The sequence below is a fragment of the Typopeltis vanoorti genome, chromosome 7 (assembly GCF_054136105.1).
Source record: "Typopeltis vanoorti isolate ZY-2024b chromosome 7, IOZ_Tvanoo_1.0, whole genome shotgun sequence".
Classification (NCBI taxonomy): domain Eukaryota; kingdom Metazoa; phylum Arthropoda; class Arachnida; order Uropygi; family Thelyphonidae; genus Typopeltis; species Typopeltis vanoorti.
This window is the reverse complement of record NC_143555.1, coordinates 110,937,539-110,958,854: the sequence shown is the minus strand read 5'-3', so window position 1 is coordinate 110,958,854 and position 21,316 is coordinate 110,937,539. Positions and strand designations below refer to the sequence as shown.

Here is a 21,316-nt window from a genome sequence, read left to right as displayed (position 1 = left end):
AAACTCTCACTTTCCCCTAGCGGACTTGTTCAATGTAAACATTATATCATGACACTTCCGTTTAACATGTGCTAAGTGAACTTTTCGTTTTGGATTATTTATTTTTTAAAGTATGATTGGTTTATATAAGTTATGATCAAAATTTTTAAATGCCAATGATCCCAGGAATATTAAAATATCGTCCGCTTTTTGCGTCACTATCTTGTAAAGTATTTCGCAGCTTCTCGAAAAATACTGACATTCGTTTTAGGCGTTTTACAAAACTTGAGAAAAGTAAGTATTCATTGAAAAATCTAGTACAGCGAGTTAGTTACCCTAGTCGTTTTTCACTCTTCTGAACATTATCTGAGATCGGCATACAGAATTGAGCCATATTTATCCCAAGTCATGCAATTTGGGAACAGGAGACGAAATGAGTGTATTCACTTCCGAAGATAAAGGAGATCAGGAATCTTAGCAAGATTCCTGACCTCAGGCTAAGACAATTCTGTGACAAAATGGTGTATAATATATTATTAAAATACTCTGGATGAGGGACATTTGTAGCAAGTACAGTAATCTACTGTTTATCCAACCTTCACTCCTATGCCTACCAAAGTTTGGTACAGTGCTCATGTAATTCTGCCCCTTTAATTATCAGAATGCCAAATTGCCTTCCAGCTATTGCCAGATAAGTGGTAGATTACTGCATTGTTACTTGGTGAGAAAGTAAATTATAATTGACCAAGTATTATTATTAGACCTTCAGGGAGTCAAGGACTTATTGAGGGAGGCCATGCATTACTCATACCAGCTGTCATACACCGTCTTTTAAATTCTTGCACTCACTTCTTCAACATGCAAACTGTACCATTCACTCATGGCTCTATGAGTGAAATGGTACAGTTTGCATGAAAATCTAGCTCTTATCCCTTTCTTAACTGCACACAAACTTAACTTGCATGGATGTCCCTTTTCCTTTTCATCTCTTCACCTTTCATATAATGAAAAATTTTATTAACTGATATTCTATAATGTCTTTTGACATAATAGGATATTGGTTTATAGACCTATATCATATTGCTGCTCTTTCTTCTGTCTACCAGTGTCTGCAGTCCACAAACTCTCAATCTATCCTTGTAATCGACATTCCATAATCCTGATATCATCTTTGCAGCTGTTCCACATGTGCTCATATCAAGGCCTTGTATATAAAGAGGCAAAATTACTTCCATATCCTTACATGTCAATGTTCGACGTAAGGATATGGAACATCGCAATTGTCCTCTGAATTGCATTTGCAACTTTTGTTACGCAACCTTTATGTGGATAACTTTTTATCCACAATAACTACAAGATCTCTAGCCTTGTCAGTTGCTCCAAGCATAATCCCACCAATATAACATGCTGTTAAAGATACCAAGTAATTTTTTAAACTTGGTTTTAATCCTTTTTTCCAAGTAAGCAAACAGATAAGTAAGTCAAGTTTGCGCCTGCACATAGTGCAAGACTGAGGCAACTCGTGGTGAAGGTGGATTAAGCTGTGATCACTTTCCCTAGATGTCCCCCTAATGCAAAGCACATTCCCTTGCAGAGATGTATGATGCATTAAAGGCAAGGGCCACTACCCAGACTGATTTTGAAATTTATTGAGGTCTCGTCAGTGGGAGCCAGGCCCAAAAAATGCCAAGGTTGAAGTAATGCATAGCTTATACATTTTACCTAAACAAGTTGCCACAAGGTGCTTTGACCTTATTTAATAAAATCTCAGGATGAAAGAAAGATGTAGAAAGTTTTTTACCTTGGGTATACTATATGTTAAAGATACCAAGTAATTTTTTAAATTTGGTTTTAATCCTTTTTCCCAAGTAAGCAAACAGACAAGTAAGTCAAGTTTGCACCTGCACATAGTGCAAGACTGAGGCAACTTGTGGTAAAAGTTTTCCTTAGTATTTCTCCCTAATGCAAAGCACATCCCCTTGCAGAGATGTATCATGCTATGCATTAAACTATGTGCAGGTGCAAACTTGACTTATTTGTCTGTTTGCTTACTTGGGAAAAAGGATTAAAACCAACTTTAAAAAATTGCTTGGTATCTTTAACATATAGCATACCCAAGGTAAAAAACTTTCTAAATATAACATGCTGTTTGATATTGTATCTCCCCAAAGTGCATAACTTTACACTTACTAACCTTGAATTGATAGCCATTATCGTTTGACCCCACTTCCAGCCTATTCAAATCATCTTGTAAATCAGTAGCATTTCTGATTGCAGTGCCTATCTTTTCATCATCAGCAAACAATTGAGGATCTCCTCTCAAGCCCTTTCTAATGTTAATGTGCAGATTAAACAACAGTGGTCCAAGGACTGATCCCTGCCAATGGTCATCTTAAATTTGGCAGATTCATATCACCGCTTTCTGATACCTGTCCATCAACCACCCGCTTATCCAAGCCAATAGTTTATATTCCAGTTTTATTCTAGTTTATGTAATAGCCTTTCATGTGGTATTCTACCAAATGCCTTGCAAAGACCAACAGTATCATAGTGTCCATTCCCTCTAACCAACTCAGCTATAATATTACTATAGAATATGCACAAATTGCTCAGACATGACCAATTAGTAAACCTATGCTGTTCCTTGCAAAGTATATTTGGTTTGTTCACTCATTTCTGTATGCAGTTCTTATCAACTTCTCTAAAATGTTTATAATCACTCCAGGGATACTGATAGGTAAATAGTTAGACATATCCATCTTTGCACCATCCTTGTGTAATGGGATTATCATATATCCTTTCCACTCTTCTGGTGTGTTTCCTGAACTAAGACTCAAATTATACAAACATGTCAAGGGCCTAGATAGTTTGTCTGAACATTCCTATAGCATATTGAGTTTGTGCCATCTGTCTTTATTGCTGAATTCTTCTCCAGGTTTACAACAGTCCTAGAATCTCTTCATGCAACTCTTTCTCTTCATTATATGTAGTGGTAACACCAGGTTGATAGTTCTTTATGAAGTGAGCACTCATTATTTGAGCTATTGCATCTGCTTCAGATACAAGGGTACCATCTGCATTCATTCTTTCTTTTACTTTTAGCATAACGATAAATTCTTTCGGATTGTCTCTAGCCTCTGCAGCTAATTTCTTCTCCTACTTCAACTTAGCTTTCTGAACAGTACTCATAACTTTTCTGTCCTGAGCTTTATATGCAAGGATGAGGAGTTTAAGGAGTGGTATGATAGACTTAGTGTTGACCTCCCTTGTGACTCCATGGAGGTCTGGAAATAATAATAAATAAGTAAAAATTGTTAGCTTATTCCCAAGATACAATAGTAAGGAGTTAAAGAGGGCCTTGATAGCAAATGATTCAATGTTCAGGCTATGCAGGAAAAAATGGGTGTTAATTTTTGGATGTGTGAAGTGAGTTTAATGGTAAAAAAAAAAGACTTGTACAAGAGGGATGGCCTGCAGTTGAACTAATTTTACATCAGGTGCCTTGGAGAAATTATTTATTGGAATGAAAATGAATACAAAGAGTAAGGGAAGCTATATCATCTTGGGAGGAACTCTGAGAATGTGCAGGCGTAACAGTGATATGAATGTCAATGAGTGCAGTTATGAATCTGCTGAAGGGATGGACTACACTTTGGGGTCAGGAATTTTTAGCATGCCTAGGGTGGGAAAAGAGAAAGTTGCCCAACTAGACCAAGCAGACTGTATATTTAAGTCAGGAGGTAACTTGTTATGTCTATACACAAGTAACAGGAGCAGAAACAAAGTGGTTGAGCTTATTGCTTTTGTGAATATGCTGTAGCCTAAAATTGTTGGCATTAGTGAAACCTGGCAATCAGAGTTGGATATAGTAACTGGTATCATTGGTGACAGATATAGTATTTTTAGGAATGACAAAAGAGATAGGAGAGAGTACTACTAATAATACCAGATGACTTCAGTCCTCTTGGAAAAGAAACACTTGAAAGCAATAATGCCATGTAACACTGAGTTTGAAGCTATCTGGTAGGAAGTGGAGGCTAACAGGGTCAAATATATGGCAAGGGTGTTGTTACAGACCTGGCAGTTCATTTGCTGGGAATGCATTGCCAAATTATCCTGATGAGTACTAAACAAGTAATTTTTATGGGAGACTTGAATTATCTGAATATTGATTGGATATCAGAGAAAACTTATGATAAGAAAAAAAGGAGAATTTATTGAGCTGTTGCAAGACAACTTTCTCAAGCAGCATGTGAAATAAGCCACTTGATGACAGTGTTAGATTTGATCATACCATCAGAAGGTGCCTAAGCTAAGGATGCAACTGTTTTGCCATTAGTAGGTGACAGTGATCATGCCATACTGATCTGGGAAGTATATGGATGTTCCAATCAGGACAGGTTATGTGCTGAACCACAGATTTGATCTGGAAATTATGACAAACTCATGAGAATACTATATTTGCTTCCATGGTGTCAGTTGAATGGTGAAGATGTCAGCAGCGCACTTGAAGCTTTGAAAGGATGCTTAAATGATGCAGTCTCATTAAACACAAGAAGATGTGAAACATATATCATGGGAATAAAAATGGGATTAGTTGTGAAATACGAGGAGATGCTGAAAAGTTCTGATAAATACTTAGAACAAAAATGATATTAAAGCAACTGATATAACAACTGCAATTCACTAATCTTTGTTTGAGACTTTAGGGGACTGTGTCCCAGCATATTCAACAGTTTCCAGATGGGTGGCCAAGTTTAAAACTGGGCATTCTGAGACATCAGATGCCCCTGGGTTAGGAAGACCTTTCACAGTGATCACACCTGAAAACATCACGGCAGTGCATGCCATGATCCTTGATGATAGATGAATACCGTCAAAAACATTTCAAAGACTCTTGGGATATCCAGAGAACGAGTTTGGAATCATTATTCACCAACAGCTAGACATGCAGAACCTATCAGTAAAGTGAGTCTTAAGATGTTTGAATGCCAACCAAAAGAGAGAATGCATGCAGTCATCTCAAGGGATTTGGGATCATGTTGGGAAATCAGGTGCAAATTTTTTGACTTGTATTGTGACTGATGAGGAAACATGACTTCATCACTATGACCCAGGGACCAAAACAACAGTCAGTGGAGTGGAGACACAAAGGTTCTCCATGGCCAAAGAAGTTCCGAACCCAAAAGTCAGCAGGGAAGGTTCTTGCCATTGTCTTTTGGGATATGGATGGTGTAATCCTTACCAAGTACCTCAAAAGAGGTGATGCTATTTCAGCAGCAGTCAACAGCTCTGAATGAATTGAAGGAGATACTGAAGGAAAAATGTTGTGGGAAATTGAGCAGTGGTGTGTTGATTTTGCAGAACAACACACCTGCTCATGAAACCCAGCAATACACCACTTGGACTTTTAATGTTTACCTCACCTTTCCTATTCACCTGACTTGGCTCTACCTGACTATTTTCTATTCCTAAATTTATAGAAACACTTGAAAGGAACAAAATTTACCACAGATGATCATTCACCTTGTGTGCCTGTGCATAAGTATGGTAAAGTGAGTCTCTTGTGTGCCTGTGCATAAGTATGGTAAAGTGAGTCTCTTGTGTGCCTGTGCATAAGTATGGCCCTGACCCTTATACATATACATTCATATATGCATGCATTCATATATGCATGCATCTGCAGCGACACACACCACACACACTTCACGTGTGTGTGTGTGTGTGGTGTGTGTCGCTGCAGATGCTATTGTCACAAGGTTTGAGGAGATGGATGTGTCAAGTATTTGGGGTTGAATTAGAACATCAAGTGCAAGTTTGTGGTACATGGACTGATGTTCATATAGATCCAAAATACTTGATTTATGTCATCATAATCCAGTGGAGAATGTATCTAGAAGTGAATGCAATCTTTGTTAAAGGAAGTCCTATATGCTATGTAGTATGAACAATTTTTTTTTTTTTTTTTTGTATAGTGCTGTCCTAGCATTATTTATTTCAACATAGTGCATTAAAAAGAATCTGTTTTCACTTAGTTTTCAATATTAGTTTCAAAATAATCAGGTAACATGTATTTTGCAAAAAATATTTATCCTGATTTATTTCTGTTTCTCCAGAACAATGGTAATGGAAAGAACAAGCATGGCTTAATAAAATGCATGACTTGTCTTCTTTAATAACTTTTGAATTTAATAACTTTTACTTAAATATAAAGAGCTAATAAGCTTCATTTCGGCGATATAAACATTATTTAAATTATGTGGGATTTAATATCCCCTTAATTTAAATAATGTATATCGCCGAAATGAAGCTTATTAGCTCTTTATATTTAAGTAACTTAATGATTGCACCTATTTGGAAACTCATACTGCAGAGTATATAAGTTCTTTTCGCTATACACTTTGGTATCAATATGGTCTAGCTACTCACTGATGAACCCTCAAAAAAAAAAGGCTGAAACCGGTCTGGGTAGTGACCTCCCTCCATAATGTAATAACAGCATACATTTCCTAGGAAATGTGTTTTTACATTATGGAAAATACCTAAGAATAGCGATCAGAACTTCACCACCTTTGCTACGAGTTGTCCGGTATTACTACGTACTAGGGGTCACTTGCATTGGCTAACGCTAGTGTCGCTGATACTTTATAGTTTTCTATATTGGCATGAAACTCTCTGATTCCAAAATCTTTGAGTTTCTTATTCGGTTTTAAAATGATGTGGGATTTAATATCCCCTTAATTTAAATAATAACTTTTAATTCACAATAATTTAATAACTTTTGAATTTCAGGTGACAGTGATCAGGTTGAACTCCCAAAGGCTGTATTCGATCGAACTACCCGAATTGAAGAAGTAGCCAAATTACGAGTGGGTGATTTTGAGGTCGAGGAAGATGATTCTGATTATTTGCTATCACAGGGTGATGAACTCTACGATGAACATGAAGCGTGAGTCTAGAAACAAAATATAATTATTTAAAGATTTCAGTAAAATTATTTTTAGATCTCTTATTTTTGTTTGCTTATTTGTTTGAAAGGGAAGAGATAGAGAACAAATGTTAAAAGCTTATATGGAATAATACCACAATATCATGAGCATTGAGCCAGTATTATGAGAAAAGAAATTGCAATACCTCACAATTGTATTTTGCACAATTTTTTCTTTTTTTTTTTTTATATATTTAATAAGTAATTGTTATGATAAGTATTTTTATCTCATCTTCCTTTAACATGTTAGGCCCAATGATTTGTCATAGCCAAGTAATTTGGCTGCAGAAACCTAATTAATACTGCAATAAGCAGTTAATCCGATCGGCAAAGTCTACTAGATCTGGTAACTCACCTTCAGTTGATAGCCTGAGCCTCCATAGCTCAGTCAGCATTAACAATGCCCTTTTATTGAAAAGGCTTGTGTTCAAAATGGATTTGTAAAGCCCTTCCTATGAGGCTGGCTAACTCACTTCTGACTCAGCTGTGAAAGCTCTTTTTATGCAAGTATTTTTATCTGATTTTATGAACTCTGGATATGCTGAGGTACCACTATCAGTATTCAGTAATCTCTCGGGTCTCTTGAGCAATGGCAGAATGGCAACTCTTGCTTTTTCAAAAAAAAAAAAAAAAAAGAAAAGAAAAAAGTTTCATTTCTCTGTAGGTTGGAAGCAGCATTTATAAGGGTGACTTTTCAACTGAAATTAAGTTAGGATGGAAATTTAGCAGGACAGTGAGCCAGTATTCAAGCATCAGCTTAGTATCACATAATGTATTAAATATAGATATTGGAATGGACCTGCACATGCCTAATGCATACCCGCCTCCTCCTCCTGTTGAAAGCCTAAGGTGGCTCGAAAAGTTCCATGCTTGATCTCATCTCTAGAGCTTAGGATTTAAAAAAAAACCAGTGATATAAAGGTACCTGGGTTTTCACTACTGTTTCTTGGAGGAGGATCCCTCCTCCTCTCACCTGCAGACAAACTAGCCTAATAACATGCACTTATGCTTCATGACATTAGTTACTTTGATAGTCTGTGGAAACAATTATTATTTATTTATTTATTTGACACCTCCACAGACTATCAAGATAACTAATGTCATGAAGCATAACATGACATTAGTTATGCTTCATGACATTAGTTACTGTTTCTTGGAGGAGGAGGGATCCTCCTAGAAACAGGAATGAAAACCCAGGTATCTTTATATCACTGTTTTTTTTTTTTTTTTTTTTTTTTTTTTTAATCCTAAGTTCTATAGACGAGATCAAGCATGGAAGCACTACTCCTCTCTGTCTCCACCACTCACCTCATCCACCCATCATTCACCAACTGCATCATCTACATCTATGCCATCTACTGTCCACTACCACTATTTTCACAGGCAATCACAAACATCCATGCCCGTGACGGGATTCGAACCTGCAGCCTTTTGGCTGGAGAGCGGATACGCTAAACACTTGGCCAATCAGGCCGGCATTATTACTGTTAATATAAATAATAAATTACATGATAATCACAGCAATTAACGTTAATTAAATAAAAGTACAGATATTTGACAACAAATATTTTGACAGGATACCCCATAGAACACTGTTACGCAAATTGGAGCAGATGGGAATGGATATTAAATTGGTGATATGGATAGGAGAATGGCTCAGGGAGAGATACCATAAGGTGGTGTATGGAGGAGCCGAGTCCAGAATGAGGCAGGTGACCAGTGGTGTGCCTCAGGGCTCTGTGCTTGGGCCAATGTTGTTTAATTTGTATATAAATGATATAGGAAACGGCTTAAAGGGAGATATTCAGTTGTTTGCTGATGATGCAAAGTTGTGTAGTGCAATAAAAAATCAAGCTGATGTTGAAAGTTTGCAGGAGGATTTAAATAAGCTGGTAAAATGGGCAAAAGAAAATGGATGTCAGTTCAATGTGGAAAAGTGTAAAGTCTTGCATTTTGGGATTAAAAGATTACCAGCTGTGTACTACATAGATGGAAAGGTACTCCAAGAGATTGATGAGGCTAGGGACTTAGGGGTATTGGTAGATAAGGAGATGAAGTTCAGAGGACACATTGCTAAGGTGTCCAAGATTGCACATAGGATTACTTGGTTGTTGAGGAACACACTGACATCCAGAGATAAAGAGGTTATTATTCCCCTTTATAAAGCATTGATACTTCCACATTTGGATTACTGTGCTCAGGTCTGGTCACCTGGATTCCTTGGAGATGAGGAGGCTGTGGAGAGGGTTCAGAGAAGAGTGACCAAGTTGGTGAGTGATATAAAAAATGCTCCCTACATTGATAGATTGAGAGCTTGTGGATTGCAGAGATTGGCTGATAGGCGAAGAAGAGGGGATATGATAGAAACATTCAAATTACTAAAAGGTTTTTATAGGATTGATGCAGGGGAAATGTTTCAGCTGTGTGATAGTGATGGAAGAACAAGAGGTCATCTCTGGAAATTAAAGAAGAGTGTGGTTAACAAAGGTGTCAGAACAAGGTTTTTTGCCTGGAGGGTGGTGAATGAGTGGAATTCATTGCCTGACTTTGTTGTGAGCTCTTCATCTGTAAATGAATTCAAGAAGAGATATGACAGATATTGTTTTGCTAGTTTGGGTCTCCCGCGATGAGTCTACTGACTCCATGGAGATACCCGTAATAATAATAATAATAATAATAATAATAATAATAATAATAATAATAATTTCATACTGAAAATAACAGTACATCAGTGTAGACAACATCATCATTGTAGACAACAAGCAATTCAAAGGAATGGAATACAAAGTACATAACATTCGGTGGATTACTAATTAAAAACTGTTGCCACATGCTAGAAATTAATATTAATAAATAACATTATTAAAATTATTCTTGAAAACTATTTTTTTTTATGGTTACATAAGATAAGAATCTCCCAAACTTTTGGGAGAGAGAGAGACAATCATCGTTCCGATTCAGATTTCGTTGATGTAAAAGGGCTTTGCAACTTTCTTCGAAAAGGCATTCATATTTGTCTACACTGATGATATACTGTTATTTTTGGTACAAAATATCTGTACTTTTATTTCATTAAAGTTAATTACTGTGGTTATCATGTAATTTATTATTTATAGTTATGCCACAGGTACCTTTAAAGATTAGACTTATTATTACTGTAATTGCATAGGAACATCTATAGAGACCAAAAATCACCTGGGAGTCATATTATCCATATAGTATCCTATCTTTCCTTGAATGCATTGACAACAAAGCACTCACAACAGACTCTGGCAACCCATTCCACTCATTTAGCACTTTCCAAGCAAAAATTCTAGTCCTGAGCTAACTGCTAACCATACACTTACTCAGTTTCCAGGACTGTCCCTTTTATTCTCTCTTCCCACTAGTCAAGTGCTGAAATATTTCTTCTGCATCAGTCCTATAAAACTTATTTAGTAGCTTAAAAGTATCAATCATATCCCCTCTTTTCTGCCCATTTTTGCACCTATAAACCCTCAGTCTATCATAAAGAGCAAGCATTCTATAAGTCATTCATCATCTTGGTGACTTGCCTCTGGATCTTCTCCACCATTACCTCATCTGCAAGAAACCCAGGTGGGCAGACCCTGAGCATAGTGATCCAGATATGACCTTATCATCCTTCTTTATAAGGCATATCAAAACTTTGTAAAGAGAAATTATATAATTCAACTTCCTTACCTCTGCTTGTTAGTGTTCTCTTCAGTAACCAAGTAATCCATAAGTAAGCACCTTGACCACCTTTGCAATATACCTTCTGAACATCAACTCCGTATCTACCCTCACCTGAAACTCCCTAGTTTCATCAATTTCCTGGAGTATAATTCCATCAGCATGGTACACAGCTTGTAAATTTTCATCCCAAAATGCATAAACTCCGTTTTTGAGTTGTGTAGTTACTGGTGATGAAACCTTCTGAGGGTGAAGGTAAAGTATCCACTTTACCTTCACCCTCAGAAGGTTTTGTTAAGCTTTTGGTATGATATGGAATTCTTTCCACAAAACCAAACAACCATAGCTGAAGTATACTGTGAACAACTCAATTGAATTGAATGAGAAACTGAAAGAAAAAAGGTGTTTTCTGGTCAATCCGAAGGGTGTTGTTTTTCACCATGATAACGCACGCCCTCATAGTGCAAGAATCATCTGTGCCAAGTTTGAGGAATTTGGCTGGGAAAAGCTTCCACATCCTTCGTATTCTCTTGATCTTGCGCCTTACCAGTTATTTCAAAGTTTGCAACATTTCATTAATGAAAAACAATACAATGCAATACATTAGAGGCACTGAAATTGAGCCTATGCAACCTCTTTGCCTCCAAACCTCCTGAATTCTATAGAAATGGCATTATGAAGAGAGCATTATTGATTCAAATGGAGTATATACTTGATTAAATTAGCAAGTGATTTATCTTTTATATACTTTCAAAACTTAATGGCAAAAATGACATTACTTTTGAGATGACCTAATACTTTCCACATTTTTTTTTTCTTTTGCAGCTCCTGTTTAAGGATACTATTCCTCCTCCATCTAATACCTGATTTATCCTCCTGTGTACAATCTTATATTGCTTCCTTCAGATACTCCTTTGTGATCTCCCATTCACTACTAATATCTTGTCTTCCTTTGTAGATTCTTATGTCATGCACTGTTTTAAGTTGCCTCCTAAACTTGCAATAATCAACTAAGATGTAGTTGTGTACATCCCTTCTTAACTGAAAAGTCAATGTTTGGCATCCTCACCTTCCAAATCAAGATCACACTGTCACTCTCCTCAGTCAGGGTGACTGAAGAGAGTGACATGGCTGCCTTGGTTATTAACAGATCTTCTGATCCTTTGACCAGATCCAACACTACCTTGAGTCTTCTTCATCACATGCTGTTTCAAGTAATTATCTATTGGTAGGTGTGGTGAATAAATTCCATTTCCTTCCAGCCACATGATCTTTCCTTCTTTCAGATACTCTATGTCTGAAAGAATCTTCATTTATGGGGATATAGACTATATATATAGTCTGTATCCTCATAGGTGAAGAAGTTACCATAATAATTACTCAATTTGCATTCATTGTGCAAAAATTACCAATCCACGTGTCCTACCTTAGCCCTTGCACATCACCTGGCCTATTCAGCAACCAGCTGAATGTTTTGTTCTGCTGGCAGTTCATTTAAGGCACCACAGTGAAGATCAGGAAAATAATAGTGTGTGGATGGCAGTTCACTCAAATGAACTGCTATTCACACACTTCTATCATTATACTGTGAAAAGATAATGCCATTTATGTTATACTTTTTGACTGCACCTATTATGTTATTTCTGTTAATCGACTGCATCAGTTATGTTATTTCCTCACTTTGTTCAATATTGTTATCATTATTATTGCATGGCACCTCCATGGAGTCCTAAGATTCTCATGGGAGGCCCAAACTACCAGCACAATATCTATTATACTTATCTTTGAAACCATTAACAGACAAAGCACTCACAGCTGACTCAGGAAACCCATTCACCACTCTACAATCAAAAAATCTACTTCTCATACCCTTGCTGACCAAACTCTTACCCACCTTTCAGTGATGACCTCTTGTTCTGCCCCTCCTCTAGCCAAGTGCTGAACCATTTTCCCTGCATCAGTCCTATAAAAGCCTTTAAGTAACTTAAATGTTTCTGTCATATCCTACCTTTTTTGCTTATCACCCAACTTTTGCAATCTACAAACCCTCAATCTGTCCTCATAGGGATCTTTGTCACTCACCTCTAGATCTTCTCCACCACTTCCTCATCCTCAAGAAATCCAGGTGACCTGACGAGAGCACAGTAGTCATCCAGAGGTGATCATATCAAAGCTTTATAAAGAGGAATGGTAACTCCCTTATTTCTGCTTGTTAGTGTATTCTTTAGTAACCAAGTAATCCTGTGAGCTACCTGACTACTTTAGCAACATGCCCTCTAAATTTCACCTCTCTATCTACTACTACCTCTAAATCCCTAACTTCATCAATTTCCTGGAGTACAATTCCCTCAATGTGGTACAGTTTGTAATCTTTGTATCCCAAAATGCATAACTTTTCCACATTAAAACTAACATCCATTATTTGCCCATAATATCAGCCTCTATTCAAATCATCCTACAAGCTCTCAATAGCAGCTATTAGCTTGATTAGCTATTATCTTACCCAATTTTGCATTATCAGCAAACAACTGAATATCTCCCTTCAAATTATTTCCTATATCATTTATATACAAATTAAACAGCAGTGATCCAAGCACAGAGCCCTGTGGCACACTGCTAGTCACTTGCTTGCTTCTGGATTCTGCTCCTCTATACTACTTTTTAGTATCTATCCATCAGCCAGCCTTTTATTTATATCACCAGTTTCCTATCCATTTCCATTTGTTCCAATTTCTGTAACAGAGTTACATGTGGTATTTTGTGAAAAGCTTTTGCAAAATCCAGCAGTATGTATCATTGCATAGCAATTACCTTTATCCATCTTGGCTGTCGCCCTATTATAAAAAGTTAATAGATTACTAAGGCATGACCCACCCTTCACAAAACCATGCTTCCCTTCATAGATTATCATATTCTTATCCACCCATTCCTGAATTCTCTTTTTGACCAACTTTTCCAGTGCTTTTACCATCAATTCTGAGATACTGATTGGTCTATAATTTGCTACCACAGACTTAGATCCTCCTTTATGCAAAGGAATTATTTTGCCCCTTTTTTCACTCTTTTTGGGACTTTGTCACAGCTGACTTAAATTAAACAGCCTAGCAAAGCCATTGCAAGTTCCCTTGCATATTCTCTTAAACTGTGAGCCGATATCCCATCCAATCCCACAGCTCTATTTACATTCGGATTCCACAATATCCTAAGTACCTCCAGTTCATCAGTCCCTGTTACCTCTGTCATAACAGTATCTTCACTTGGATGATATACCCTGGAAAAATGATCACTCAGTAACTGAACAATTTTGTCTCCCTCTATTACCTCTCTACCATCTGCATCATTAAAGTTATTCTTTCATCATGATTTTTCTTCCTACTTACCACAGAACAAAAAGACTTTGATTTCCTTTCACCTGTTCAGCTAATTTCTTCTCATAATCTAATTTTGCCTTTCTTACCATGCTGGTTACCTTTTTTTTTTTTTTGCCTGATCCTTGTACTATTCATGCGTTAGCTGGTCACTTTTCTCCTTATATAACCTCCACAACACTTTTTTTTTTTTGCAGCTCATACTGATACTACTGATCTATGAAACTCTTAGTTGATTTACCTTCCCGACCTTAGGTATAATATAATAGGTATATAATATATATATATATATATATATATATATATATATATATATATATATATATCCAACCTTTTAGTTATAATCAGTCATGGAGAGCAAGATAATATTTATATATAATTTTATTATTTTTTTTGTTTGTTTGTTTGTTTCATGGTTGGCTAGAATGTTTCATATTTGTACTCATGATGGTGCATCAGCTTCACACTCATTATGTTGTGATTTTCAGTGAATAAGACTCTAGTATATAAAAAATTAAAATATTTAGTGTAAACATATAAATATATACAATAGATTCAATTCTGGGTAATAAGCGATTGTCTTCACCTTTCTAAGGAGACATGATCTTCATATTGTCTATAGAATTACAATTAGTAAATACTAATATTCTGTATATCTAATGCTTAAATTCTAATTAAATAAAGAGGACAACTATATGATCATTCTATAATTACATAATATGAGCTCAAAGAAAATGTTCCATTCTCTGATTCATGGTTAAATTCATTTTTGAGAAAGAGCATCAAATACTCTATACCAGAAGAACAAAATTTGGCTTGTTTGGTATGCATGTAAAAAAGATTATCAAGCTGTTGCTTATAAAATAATAATAAATTATTTATTAGATTGAGAATTTATTAGTAGAAGATAGGAAATAAGATTATCTTACTACATTAAATCTAATAAATTTAGTTTAATCCTTTATCCAAGTGTGAGCAAATGAAGTTTGCGCCTGAAAGTGTCTTCAGCACTGGGGTAAGGTGGTACAACACCAGGGCACTCCTTGCAAAGGTGGAGCAAGCTACCAACACTCCTATCTCAGTATCTCCCATAATGCAAAACACATCTCCTTGCGGATATGTCTAATGCTATGCATTAATATGTCTAATTTAATGCATTACTACATTAAATCATTAAAGGAAGGAAAAATACTTTGTAAAAAGCTGAAAAGATCTTTGATGGAGGGGGAGGGGAAGCATTTTTTAATACTTTTTAGCCTGCCTGGTTGGCCAAGCAGTTAGTGTATTCACTCTCCAGCCAAAAGGCTGTGGGCTCGAATCCTGTCATGGGCATGGATGTTTGTGATTGTCTATGGAAATACTATTGGTGGGCAGTAGTTGCAGTTAGTTGTAGTTGGTGAAGATAGAGAGATGTAGAGTAGGTGTCCTCCCTCAATGAGTCTTTGGACTCCCTGGAGGTCTCATGCAATAATAATAATAATATAATAATATATAGTAATGGCTGTGTTTATCTAACACAAAAGATCACAGTAGAGGGTGAGTGCAAAGAAGAAATTATATGTTGAATTCAACTTGATTGGATAGCCTTTGAAAAACACATGAAGCACTCAAAGGAAACATCCCAATCTGCCTTAAAAGAAAAATATTCAATAGTTATATACTTCCAGTCATTACATATGGAAGTGAAACATGAACTTTGTCTAAAAAACTTACAAACAAGTTGAGGATTATCCAGAGGAAAATGGAAAAATCATTCCTCAGTATTACCATTTTAGATAGAAAGGACAATCCTGGGTCAAATTAAAAGATCCAAAAATGGTAATGGGCAAGTCATATTGCAAGAAGTAACACTCAAAAATGGACAACGTTGATATCAAAGCATTATCCTAGAAATGTAAAGAGAGCTACAGGAAGACCAAAGAGATAGTGGGAGAATGAGATTAAAAAGATGACAGGAACTCAGTGGCATAGAAAGGCTCATTATAGGAATGAATGGGGGTGGGGAGACCTTCATCCAGCAGTAGACAGAAAATGGTTGATGATGATGATGTTACATGTAAGTGTGGGTAATGTTCTTTTGTGTTCTAAAATATCATGTTCAGTATATAAACATTTTCTATGCTGGGGAGAACTTGGATGCATTCCATCCATCACAAAGTTTTATAATCTCTTCTTTATGTTATTAACTATCATAAAAACAAAAGATAAAAAATTATTTGAAGAACTAGTTGGATTGAAGCCAAAATGAAGTGGTTATGGTAGGTAAGTATTTCTTTCAGTGCTTGATAATAATCCATTCAGCTAATTCCAGATTTATTGTAGCAAGTTTTTTTATTGGTTTTGCTTGGCCAAAAAGTAAATTTTACTTGACAAGAAATTATATTCTTGTTTCTATCCTTTTAACCAACAGAAGTTTGCAGATGAAGCACTAGCAAACTTTAGTTTGTAAATTCACATGCAAACTTTTGTTTGCTCTTGCTTGAATAAAAGATTTAAACAAAGAACATAATGTCTTGTCTTGTCAGGTACAATTGTCCAGGTTTGTTATGAAATTTATTTCTTGGAATGAAATCTTTACATTAAATTTGCAAGATATCCATCGTTATTACCGTTTTGCATTAATGTCACTTCTATTAAACAGTATCTCCTGTCTCCCAGTTATCTTCTTACCTTTCCCTTAACTCCTTAGACATTCTCCTGTCATGGCCAAGTAAAGTGGTTTCATAAGAAACTTAATCAATATTATAATATTGCAGTTAATGTTATCTGCTTTCTTTATTAATTACATGCATTTTATCTCTTCTGTGTGCAACCAGTTAACTCACTTCAGTTGAGAAGGACTTACGAAGAGTCGTTATTTACCAGATAGTATTTGAACTGTGGTCTTTCAATGAAAAAGTTATTATTATCAACTGAGCTGTGAAGACTAGTTTCCTATTATACTTCTTAATTATCTGATCATAGCTTGATAGTTACTTTTTTGGAAATTCCACTATGATGCTTTCAAAAATAATTTTGAAAACTTGAAAAATTTTATTTTATTTTTTCCAGGGAAGTAAAAAATATAAAGAGATGTGTTAAATATTCAATAATTAAAAAGAAGTACTTCAAAGAGCTACCAAATCCTAATCTCTTAACTTGGGAAGCCAAACAGCAGATTAAATACCTTTATGACATGCATCCTGAAAAATGGAATTTCGAAAAACTAGCAGAAGGGTTTTCAACAACTCCATATATAATTAAGGTAACACACTTTTCTAGGAGAGTACTACCTTTATTGTTTATTTTATAACTTTTTCATTACTATTTTGATATTTCTCCAACTTCAAGTTACCTGGTAATGGTGTATTCTGCTAATAGTCTGTTTATGGTTAAAATCGCTGTCCTCTGTGTTGTGCATGCTACTACTTCTGATTGAATTGCATTGAATGACTAATTATGGTTTCAACATTGATGAACATCAGTGGTGAATTTCTGTAAATTTTATCACATGTTTGAATGCAGTTATATATTATTATTATTTTGCTAACACTCCATAAAGCACAGACATCAAACTGCCCTCTCAAAAGCAAGACAAGACCTAAACAAAATAACAATCTACTTCCACCACAATTCATTTATAATAAACAATTCCAAACACAGATGCTAATTATAAAGAACCCAAGAATCATTCATCCTTTGCCACTTGTGCTACACTGTCACATACTACTGCATTAGAGCCTGTGTAGCTCAGTGGAAGTGGTGCTTGCATCCTCTGTGCTAGGTTGCTTGAAGATAGACTTATAGTTCATCTAGTTTATTAATGATATTGTACATTATTATTATAACATTAATGATATTATGAAGGATTTAACAAGTGACATACAAGTGAATGATTTGAATAGGCTGGAATTTTGGGCATATGAAAATGGGTGTCAGTTCAATGTCAGTAAATGTAAAGTCATTCACTTCGGCATGATTAGATATCCAATGTCATATTATATTGGTGGGATTAGGCTAGAAGAAATTGATGAGGCTAGGGATCTTGGAGTGTTAATAGATAGGAAGTTGAAGTTTAGGGACCATGTGGCAAAGATTGCAAATACTCAAAAGATAATTGCAATGCTGCACCGTACGTTCACATGTAAAGATAAGGATGTTATTTTGCCTCTTTACAAGGCCTTGATAAGACCTCACTTGGACTATTGTGTACAGGTCTGGTCTCCTGGTTTCTGTTGTGATTCTGATATATTGGAAAGAGTACAAAGGAGAGTGTTAAAAATGATATCTGGATTGTAGAATACTGATTATGAAGACAGATTGAGAATTTGCAGGAGAAAGAGGGGGGTGATATGATTGAGACTTGCAAACTTCTGAAAGGGTCATACAAGATTTCAGTCGATGGAATTTTTCAATTTATAGAGTATATAAGGGATGTTACAATCACACCATATCTTATATAAGCCAGGATATTTCAGATTATGATGATGAGGCTTTGAATGGCTTACTAGTGAGCTGATTTTTGGATAATCAGCCGGTAATATTATTATCAGCGGATAATAATATTACCGACTGATAAAGGCAATGCTACAGTAGGCCTTGATTCTGAAGAATACCATAATAAGATGCTTCAATTACTTGAAAATAATACTTATTCAATACTACAGGAAGATCCAACATGGGAACTACAAACTGCACAAACAATTTATTGAAGACAACAATAAACAGCAGAGCCCCCCCCCCCCTCTCCCTGGTATATATATATATATATATATGTGTGTATTCCAACCAAATGGTATGGAATAGTTTCCAATAAAAGCTGAAAATTGCTTAAAATCCTAAAGTATACTGGAAACTAAGTAGGCTGAATATGTGCCATACAAATTCTTGGAATTTTTATGCCACCATTATTGTTGAAATTAGGGTGGTTAATCAGAATTTCACAGGCTTCTTTAAATTTTCTTTCACACTAGGTTTTTGTATGATGTAAAGAGCAGGTACTTTTCCAATCAGTTTGATGGAGGGTGTTGAGAGCATGATCTGAGAGGCATGTTTCACCAAAATTGTTATATTTAATGTGTCTTTTGTGTTCTTTTTGACGTATAGGGATTGTACATCTAGTTTCACCAATATAAGGTAAGTTACAGGTGCAGTAGATGCAATAAACTCCAGGATGTGCCAACGAGAGGAGAGGATCCTCAGAGAAGTTGAATATGTTTTTTAATTTTATAAGTGGTTTAAAAGTGGCATTGAGATTATAATGGTGTAGGATTCTATTGATTTTTTCTGATAATCCTTTAATGTATGGGATGGCTATGATTTTACTGTAATCTATATTCTTTTTGATGAAGTTTTTTGAAGAACTTTATTAATAGTATTTTTGTTATAGCCATTATTTATAAATGTGTTGCTGATAATCTTTAATTCTTGTTTAAGAGCTTGTTGATTAGAGCAAATTGCTATAGCTCTGTTTTTAAGGGTATTAATGACTCCAGATTTTTGCGAAGGGTGGTGTTATGAGTTAGCATATATATATATATATATATTATATATATATATATATATATTGGCCAGTGTGTGTTGGTTTGCAGTAAACTGTGAAGGATAGACTGCCTGAGGGAAGACGTGTGACCAGTGTATCCAGGAACGGGAGCGAGTTCTGATTTTCAATTTCAGTAGTAAATTGTATGTGTTCATGTTGTTTGTTCAGGTGGCTAAGGAATGTGTTTAAAGTTTGTCGACCGTGTGGCCAGATAATGAAAACATCATCAACTTATCTAAGCTACACTGTAGATTTTAGAGTAAAGGAAAGAGTGTTCATTTTTGGTTTATATTAAACTAACGTTTTGCTCTAACATGGTAGTTGTCTCCATAATTTTTCATAATGAATTTTCAGCGCCTCTTTCTAAATGTATTCAATATATATATATATATATATATATATATATATATATATATTTTTTTTTTTTTAGCATAATTTACAGGGGTTTTTTCCTTAAAACATGTCATACACTGTCAAGTTATTTGATAATGGGTGGCTGCCAGTGAATTCATTAGAGAAGTTTTATTTCCATTTATTTCCAATTATCCATGTGAGTGCTTATCAAGACCTTATACAATGGCATCATAACCTCTTTATTTCTGCATATCAGGTTCCTCCACATCATTGCCATTTTTCAATGTGACGTCTTCACAACTTGTGCAGTGTGGGCCCCTGAATTTCAGGTCATTGTCCACTATCACTGCCAGACTTTTCATCTCCTCTACCTCCTTTAAAGTTTCCCCACCAAGTGCATACTTTGCATCCCATTGTGGACATAATTCCTCTGCTATCAACAGCAACACTCCCCTTCCCTTCTTGTCATTTCTATCTTTGCGACACTTCCACTTCTTCCTATTATTATAATAATAATAATAAAACATGCCATATAAAAATGTGAAGTAACTATTTTTTTAAGGGAGAAGAACCCATTTCAAAATTTATTCAGCAATCAGTAAACTTGAACTCACTGTTTACTGGCTCCGCTGTCTGTATGGTGATATTGCATATCACCATACAGTAGCATACCCCACTTATGGATTACTGTGTGTACTTCATTTGAACTACTGATTTAAGCTGATATACTATATATAAATAAGAAATATGTACATTTTTAAGCAGTAATATAATATTTATGGTAGTAATGGTAATTTAATATATCTTATTACTATAACATTCTGTTTCATTTTCAGAAAATATTGAAGAACAGGCCTAGCAGTTCCTGCCTAACAGATGAAAATTACATTAGAAACCATGACAGGAAAGTTGCCAAGAATTGGGAAGCTTTGTCACCATCCAGACATAAAGCATTCTCTCTTTTGGCAGACCACCCAGTTATTCCTCAGCATAAGCAGTTAGAAAACAAAAGAATAATGAAAAAACCTTATTTAGAAAGCAAACATACCATAGTTGATCATTCAAGACATTTAAGTGGTCATTATACCTCCATAATTAAACCATATTTAATACATTGTGAAAAAGAATCTAGAAAATTATGTGATTCACAATCTGATACCAATATTTCAGTAACTACAGCGGAAAAGAATAATAATGATAATGTAAAACAGAATACTTCAGGTACAGTAACAATGGTAACTGTCAAAATAAAATCAGGTTCTAAAAAACAAGTGAAATAAAATTTAAGCAACAACTTGTTTTTGCTTTTTCTCTCTCTCTCTTAGAATGTATGCAAAAATCTTGTGTAATTCTGAATTTTTTGAAACTTTTTAACATTTTTTATCACTAAAATGTGTGCCTGTGTAGCTCAGT

General features: G+C 35.4%; 1 protein-coding gene across 1 annotated transcript; it reads left to right on the top strand.

The window, feature by feature from the left end:
* The first annotated feature begins 37 nt into the window (after positions 1-37).
* On the top strand, positions 38-21,201 carry LOC150104965 (uncharacterized). Its single transcript, XM_090396078.1, has 4 exons — positions 38-273; positions 6,772-6,928; positions 17,080-17,272; positions 20,740-21,201. Exons 1-4 carry the CDS (start codon positions 150-152, stop codon positions 21,181-21,183), a joined length of 918 nt encoding a protein of 305 aa, XP_090252204.1. The 5' UTR covers positions 38-149; the 3' UTR covers positions 21,184-21,201.
* The last annotated feature ends 115 nt before the right edge of the window (positions 21,202-21,316 follow it).